At 34.4% G+C, this 8,368-nt stretch overlaps 1 protein-coding gene across 1 annotated transcript; it reads right to left on the bottom strand.

Annotated features, from left to right (window-relative positions):
- Positions 1–256: 256 nt before the first annotated feature.
- Positions 257–6,339, bottom strand: LOC307150078 (uncharacterized protein). Its single transcript, XM_079856856.1, has 13 exons — positions 6,251–6,339; positions 3,879–3,928; positions 2,566–3,705; positions 2,337–2,458; positions 2,186–2,247; positions 1,920–2,020; positions 1,740–1,806; positions 1,485–1,639; positions 1,256–1,377; positions 1,101–1,162; positions 816–916; positions 650–716; positions 257–546 (listed from the first exon to the last, which is right to left on the bottom strand). Exons 1-13 carry the CDS (start codon positions 6,277–6,279, stop codon positions 330–332), a joined length of 2,295 nt encoding a protein of 764 aa, XP_079712982.1. The 5' UTR covers positions 6,280–6,339; the 3' UTR covers positions 257–329.
- Between the last annotated feature and the right edge of the window lie 2,029 nt (positions 6,340–8,368).

The following is an 8,368-nucleotide window of genomic DNA, read 5'->3' as shown; positions in this document are numbered from 1 at the left end:
TTGCATCTTACGTGAAGTTGGATGAATTGGACTTCAATGTTGGACTGTTAGGTTCATTCAGAAGAGTGTTCAGCTGCAAAAGAAAATCAAATACTTCATTCAACTCTGAAGAAGCTTTATATCAGATTCAGACTTCTGTATTTTTTAATGATAAATCTTTACCGCATTATTGACAACATCCTGCACTTGCGTGTAAGTGCTGTTTCTGAGCTCAGGGACTTCAGACATGCTGATATTACTCAGATTAAACGTAATGACGACGGCATAGGAGGTTTCTGAGATTTCTGTTGGCAAACAATCACACATTTTTATTCAGTCAAAGCTTGACATTAAATCACTGGTTGAAAATGTGTAGCTGAAATACTTTTCAATTCAAGATGATGAAACTTACTCTGATAATTGACATTCACCACCTTCACTGATTCATTGAGCTGTGTCTGTCTGGATTTCAGAAGAGTGTTGACAGCACTGAGGACCAGAGCTTCACTGGGGACTGGAGATGAGGAGTTGAACAGCAGCTTGCTCGTGACCACTGCTGAACCAGATCTGTAAAGAGCACCGCTTTTCATTAATACAGTTCCCTTTTTTGTAATGAATTTAGGACTCCATAAAAGGTTGCAATATTTGCAAATAGAAAATAAACACTTGCATTGGGCTTGGAGAAGTCGAGGGGAAACTGGTTATTGTGTCTGGAGACACTGTTGTAGTGGTCAGTTCTACAATGAAAGGCAGAAACACAATAAAACTCAGATTCAGAGCAAAAAGGTTTTTTTTATTAATTATTATTCATATAGATATCGTGAGTATTGACATACCCATCTGTGAACGGAGCTCATTTAGGAAGCTGACTGGTTGTATGGCATCTCCATCCTGGAAGGTGTATTCCATCCTGCCATCAATCTGGTTTGAAGAGCTTCTGCAGGAAAAATCAAACAGATGTTTAGAACGAGTTTCAATTCATTTGTGCAATACAGATTTATTGAAATTTTCAAGCAAATGTAAATATTTCTATTTTTTGCTTTTTTAATGTCCTGAAATCGAAAACTGAACATAACGAATCAATAATTAGATTCCAAGATAGAAGTAAGATTGCATCTCACGTGAAATTGGAGGACTTGGGTACAAAAACTTGTTTCCCAGGTTCATTCAGAAGAGTGTTCAGCTGCAGGAAAAAAAATCAAACCATTCATCAAACTTTGCAGAAAATTGGAATTGGAACTAAATCTATTTACAGTGTTCATTTTTATATATTTACCACATTATTGATAATATCCTGCAATCTCTGGTCGGTGTTGCCTCTGATATCAGAATCTGCTGGCATGCTGATGTTAATCAGGTTAAATGTAAAGACGACAGCATAAGAAGTTTCTGAGATTTCTGTTTGGAGAGAAATGTGACATTTTTTTGGTTAAAAGATTTCCATTCATGAATGTTTGACTAAATACCATTTCAAAAGCATTTTGACCTTAAATGATGAAACTTACTTTGATAAGTGACATTCACCACCTTCACTGATTCATTGAGCTGTGTCTGTCTGGATTTCAGAAGAGTGTTGACAGCACTGAGGACCAGAGCTTCACTGGGGACTGGAGATGAGGAGTTGAACAGCAGCTTGCTCGTGACCACTGCTGAACCAGATCTGTAAAGATAACCTCTTTTGTTTAATATATTTCACATCTTTACAATGAAAGTACTCCATGAATGATAATGAGCTCTCAAAATGGTAAGTCAACACTAACATTAGGTTTGAAGGAGCCACAGAGGAACCAGTTGTTGATTCTGGAAACACTGTTGTAGTGATCACATCTACAATTAATTGTAAAAACAAACAATTAGTCTTTTGTGATTTACAGAAACATTTTTTTGTTTGTTTACCTTTTAGAATTGTGTATAGCCATAGATCATCATTATTGACGTACCCAATTGTGAACGAAGCTCATTTAGGAAGCTGACTGGTTGAATGACATCTCCATCCTGGAAGGTGTATTCCATACTGCCATCAATCTGGTTTGAAGAGCTCCTGTGGGAAAATCAGAAGATATTGTTTAAGGACTTCAATCCATTTTGCAAAACAATTTATTTATTTTAAAATTACCTAGAAAAAGTATTTTTCATTTCGGATTGCTTTAATAAGCTAAAATATGCGGAGACAAAGTGAAGATTGCAAAGTCAGTTTGCATCTTACGTGAAGTTGGATGAATTGGACTTCAATGTTGGACTGTTAGGTTCATTCAGAAGAGTGTTCAGCTGCAAAAGAAAATCAAATACTTCATTCAACTCTGAAGAAGCTTTATATCAGATTCAGACTTCTGTATTTTTTAATGATAAATCTTTACCGCATTATTGACAACATCCTGCACTTGCGTGTAAGTGTTGTTTCTGAGCTCAGGGACTTCAGACATGCTGATATTACTCAGATTAAACGTAATGACGACGGCATAGGAGGTTTCTGAGATTTCTGTTGGCAAACAATCACACATTTTTATTCAGTCAAAGCTTGACATCACATCACTGGTTGAAAATTTGTATCTGAAATACTTTTCAATTCAAGATGATGAAACTTACTCTGATAATTGACATTCACCACCTTCACTGATTCATTGAGCTGTGACTGTCTGGATTTCAGAAGAGTGTTGACAGCACTGAGTACCAGAGCTTCACTGGGGACTGGAGATGAGGAGTTGAACAGCAGCTTGCTTGTGACCACTGCTGTTGTTTGAGTTGTTGCATTGTTTGCAGTTGTTGCAGCTTCAGATTCAGTCATTGGAGTCACAATTGTAGTTGGGGAGTCACCAGTTGTTGACATTGACAATGACATAGTGGTTTCTTGAGTAACAATTATGAGTGTCGGTGCACTGGTTGCAGTGGTTGCTAAAGACATAGTGCTATGAGCTTCAAATGTATTTGGAGCTGGATTGTGTGTCACTGAATTTTGAGTTGCATTTTGTAAAGATGTTGTTGTCATTAATGTTGTAATTTCTGAGAAAATTGGCATGGTTGTGGGAGTGAAAAATGTTGTAGCAGGTCTGGTTGTTGTGAAAAGTGAAGAAGATAGTGCTGTGGTTGGAGCATCTGTTGCTGGAGGTGCAGTTATAGGTGATGAGAATATGGGCATATTTGTGGGAGTCACAGCTGTGGTTGTATAAGATTCAATTGTTATTGTTGAAGATGGTGTCTCTGTTGGAGCAGGATTTTCTGTGGCTGGAGGTGCAGTTGTAGGTTCTGGGAATACAGGCATGGTTATGGGGTTCACAGCTGTGGTTGTTGAAGCTTCAGTTGTTGTTTCAGCAGCATTTGTCGCTGATGTAGTTGGTGAGGATGTGACTGTGGTTGGGAGTGTCATAGCTGTGTTTGTAGATTCTTCCTTTGTTGATGTTGAAGCGGCTGAATCTGTGGTTGTTGAAGATTCAGTTTCTGTTGTCATTAAAGATGACACTGTGTTTGAACCTGTAGCTGTTGTTGGAAATTCTGTAGAATCTTCATTTGTTCTTGAAGATACCGTTGATGTTGAATCCGTAGTTGTAGGAGGTGTAGTTGTGAAAGTCACAGCTGTACATTTTTTATTTGATTCGGGGGTCATGGCTGTGGTAATGGACGCTTTAGTTTTTATTATACAAACTTCACTGGTTGTTTGTGAATCCGGTGTTGTTGGTGCAGTTGTAGTTGGGGAGGATGTACCTCCACAAATGGTACACCATACACATACTGTCAAGAAAAAAGAAACAAACATATGTCATGATTACCTTGATCTTTCAAAATTCAATTTAGACTATTTTTGATATGGATGAACATTATTTAATAGCTTTTGATTACATTTGTTATTTTCTATATTTATCAATTTCTCAGCACATAATATCCATAATGTAGAGTATACTTACATATGGTGAGAAAAACTGTCCATCTGGCATTTTTTGAAATGAAACACCCCCTAAAATGGAAGAAAAGAAAAAATCATTTATATTATGTCTTAAAGCAATTTCAGAACATTTACATTCAAAGAGCTTTATGAGTTATGAGCTATATTGTTTCTGTTGCAGAATTACCGATCTACAAATGTTAAATCTTTGTAGTAATAAATCTAAACTTTCCTCTAGAGAAGATTTAAAGAACCAAAATCATGAACAATTGTCAGGTTTTCAGAGAAACTGAAACATTTTACCTATTAATTCTGTCACAAACACAGTAGATTTGAAAAGGTTTAAACTGAGGCATCTATGACAAACATGCTTTTATCATTCTAAAAAGCCAGGTCAAACTACATGGACAAGTTTTCAAAGCACTATTTGATCAATTTTGCATGCTTATGTCTCAAAATGTCCTTCTATTTTGAAATATTTCTCATGACATATACTTGCATGTTATTGTCTGAAGCAGCTCATTTGGCATTTAAAATGTATACAGTTCTATTGGTTCTTGCATTCCCTGGGAATCAAACCCATGACCTTGATATCAAGTTATATTGTTTGTGCGACACAGGAATGCACAGAGCTTTCAAACAAACATTGAAACAGATTGCAGATAATAAGACACAAGGCACTGCGATGCCATCCCAATACGTATTACATTAATACTTAGTAGATGTCAAGCACATCACAATGTAACTGTATGAGTTTCAGATTCATGATATATTTTGCAGTAGTTCTGTATAATAAAGTAACTAGTCATTACTCAGAAGAGCTAAACTTTGAATTAGTCACACAACTCTCAGCATGTATGCCCTGAATTTAGATGAAAGCTGTTCCCAATTAACACAGAGAAAATTACTGATCCAGATGACGATGAAAAAAGTGATTTGGTTCTTAAATGCTTTTTTCTTTTTAGACTAATCAGGCCCTGATGCAAATTATACATTTGATGTTTACTCATGGCCTTGCTATGACTGTCAAATGCTATTGTCTTTGAAGTCCATCGGTTTTTCTATTTGTCATTTTAGGTTTCAAAAGGCTGCTCATGTGCGCCCTCTTTTGGTAACCAAATATATAGCCTCAATGCACACTTGCCAAATACAGTGGACTATACCCAACAACCTACAGTATATGCCAAATGTTACAAATACCACTGCATCGCATTTGTTGGACTTTAGTTAACTTCAGGCGAAGTGGTCACTAGCAACATGATAATTTCCCAAAGGGTTGGCTGCCTCTGCTTGCTGATGTTAACACTAGTGGTGTATGCTTCCTTTACTAGTTTGTTCATTTTAGTAGTTTGGACTTCTTTCAACATGTTTGTTGTTTAACATTAAACATATGCTGCTGCTTGTTGCTGCCTGTAGTCTATGTTTCCTTCAATTACATCTTGTATTTTACAAACTTGAATTATCTCAATGAAGAGTCATAGCCGTGAATTTACAGGGGGTTAAATACAAAATAAATTAAAAAGCTTAAAGTGCTTCAAGCTGTTAGCTTCAAGTGTTGTATGGTGATGTTATCTGTTTTCATGTTATATGTTGGGTATTTTAGTAAAATAAATAGGATTTTAATAGACTTTTAACTATTGATTTATTCATGATTATTTATTTATTTATATATCTATCTCTGTGTATCTGTCTGTCTATCGTTCTATCTTTCTGTTCATAATGCCTATAAATCTTAAAATTTTAAGACTTTGGGCACACTTTATATTAGGTGTCTTTAACTACTATGTACTTACATCAAAAAATAAGTAGTCTACAATGTACTTATCGTGTTCATATTGTATTGCAAAACACTTTTGCTGCTATTGATGGATACAGGCTCAACAGTGTAATCATAGATGTAATTACAGAATTACAGTATTATTACATATGCAATTACAGAAATTAATTACAGCTGTAAATACGTGCAGGTATTTTTTTTTAAATATAAGTACAAAGTAAAAACTTTGATGCATGTACACAATAAGTGCATTGTATCAAATTATTAATGTAAATGTTAGTACATAGTAGTTAAGGTCTTGACAAACTTTGCTTTTCTAGTTAAAAAATGTGATCCAATGTTTTCAATTCACTTTAATTCTGCTTCCTTGGTACCCCAATTCACTTTCAATTCATATTAAAAAATAAATAAATTTAAAAGGCATTCCAAATTCAATTTTGAATGGTGCACAACCCTCCTTTGACATAAAGTTGATACAAGTTGACAACAAATCATACAAGCAGATACAGGGGCTAATTTAATCATATAACATATTTACATAGTATAAATTGAATAAAGTATTATATAGTATTATAAGCTACATTATGTCAATCCATTCATATGTAAGAATTTCCTACCTCCATATGCTGTTCAAAGTCATAACCATGTATACCAAACGGTATTGCAGCGCTCTATGTGATTTGTCTTCTTAGTTCAAAAGTGAAAAACTGAATAGTGCAATTTTGGGTGATACTATATCAAAGGCAGACTGACGTGTGTAGGGCGTGGTAAAAAGTGTAGTTCGGTTACCAAACCCTGTAGTACGCAATACAGAAGCATACTGATGGTATCATTCCCACAATGAAGGGTGTAAATACAATGCTGATTACTGCTAATGTGAATGTCAAGAATTCATTTCTGTCAGGATGATAAAAGGTGTTTTGGTGACAACAATGTGTCAATTTTGATGAAAGATAAATAAATAAAATATCAAATAAAATCTATAAAAGAATTTCTGAAATAGATGAACAATAAACCAGAATTAATCCGATTTTATTTGCTACACACATTTCATAATCAGTGGTCCTAATTGTTGTAGAAGCCTATAAATGTTTCATTATATAAAGTTTTGAAGTTTGTTTCAAAGTTATAAAATGATGTTTTAACAGAGAAAATTTAAATATATTGTCAGTAAAAATGATTTAATTTAAAAAAAAAGGGGGGGGGGGGTAATTTATTTATTACTAATATTTTTTTATTTGAATAGTACGATCATGGTGATACTATGAATGATTTAGATACATTTGATAAAGCACTAGGCTGTTTCTAAAATTGTGGGTACCCTCTCCCCTGAGCCCAAAGAGTAGACCCGACCCCCACCTCCCTGCCAAGGGACAGCCTTCTGCCTAGATTTGCTAGAAGAGAGGAGGTGATAATCATCAAATGTAAAATGATAATCCTCATATGTACAATTAAATCATTATATTGTATAGGACTTTCTGCCAAACTCCCTTTAGGCCTATAGGCTAAGGAGTGATATCATGTGTAATATGTTAATTTAATAATTTTGTGAACAGTATATTGATTCTATTTAAAAAAATAATAATAAAAAAAAATAATAATAATAATAATAATAATAAATCTCATTACAAAAAAAAAAAAAAAAAAAAAGACAATTCTCTCTTATAATTATAGATTTAGGGTGAGTCTCAATGTTTCTTTCATGCATACGCACAGATGGACGTCTATCAGATAAAAATGGAATTGCTCTCATGTTTTGTTCTCATACTGGTATAAGGTGTGTCTTGGAATGTTCAACAAAGTGCGCACACACACACACACACACGCACACACAGCACCTTAAACAGAAGGCTATTTAGAATGAACAATCACTAGCCCTAATTTTATTTAGACTATTTATAAGTACAACAATACAACAGTGTATCAACTGACTTGTAACCTAATGCAAGCGCTATTAAAGATTTAACTAATAATTGCTTTTCTGTCATTTTAATCACTTCTGAATCAACAGTCTTAGGCTAACTGTTTGCACCGCTTGTTCACGTGCTATAAAGGTTATTATAACCTGCCTTCTATTGAACGGCTTGTAAAGTAAAGCCAGCTGATAGACTATTGGTGGTGGTTGAGGAGATTCCCCCTTCCATGTAGGCTAAAGCGCTTTGAGTAGCCTACCTAGAAAAGCGCTATATAAATGTAAAGAATTATTATTATTATCATTATTAACTGAGCATAATTTACAAGACATTTTGTGTTGATGTGTAGCCTAAACATAAAAATAATCATCTAAACTTACAAATGTAAACCATTTAGTCAAATTGTTTACCATTTACTGCTACACAGGTTCATTCACTTGGCTACTATATTTGCTTATTCACTGTTTGTGGACATGCAGACTATTCAGTTCACACACACACAAAAAATGACTATTCTTTTCCTATGATGTCAAACTTCAATCAAAACGTTGCTTACCTCTAAAGAGGGTGTAGACTGCCCTGAGTACAAATATCTCACTTGGGATGGGCCAAGTGCAAAGATTTAGCATTAGTTGCAGGTTCACTCCTTTTATTAGATTATACAGCTGTCAATATGAAATTTGTCTAATTATTATTGTTCATTTATAATTTAATATAAGTAATATAATATTATTTACTATATATTACTTACATTATGAATAAAACTATAATTAGTGATTGGCTCAACAACAACAACAAAAAAAAAAAAAAAAAACATGCCTG

The sequence above is a fragment of the Squalius cephalus genome, assembly GCF_949319135.1.
Source record: "Squalius cephalus genome assembly, chromosome: 2".
NCBI classification, from domain to species: Eukaryota; Metazoa; Chordata; class Actinopteri; order Cypriniformes; family Leuciscidae; genus Squalius; species Squalius cephalus.
Note: the sequence above shows the minus strand (reverse complement) of the source record. Positions and strands in the feature narration are given on the sequence as shown.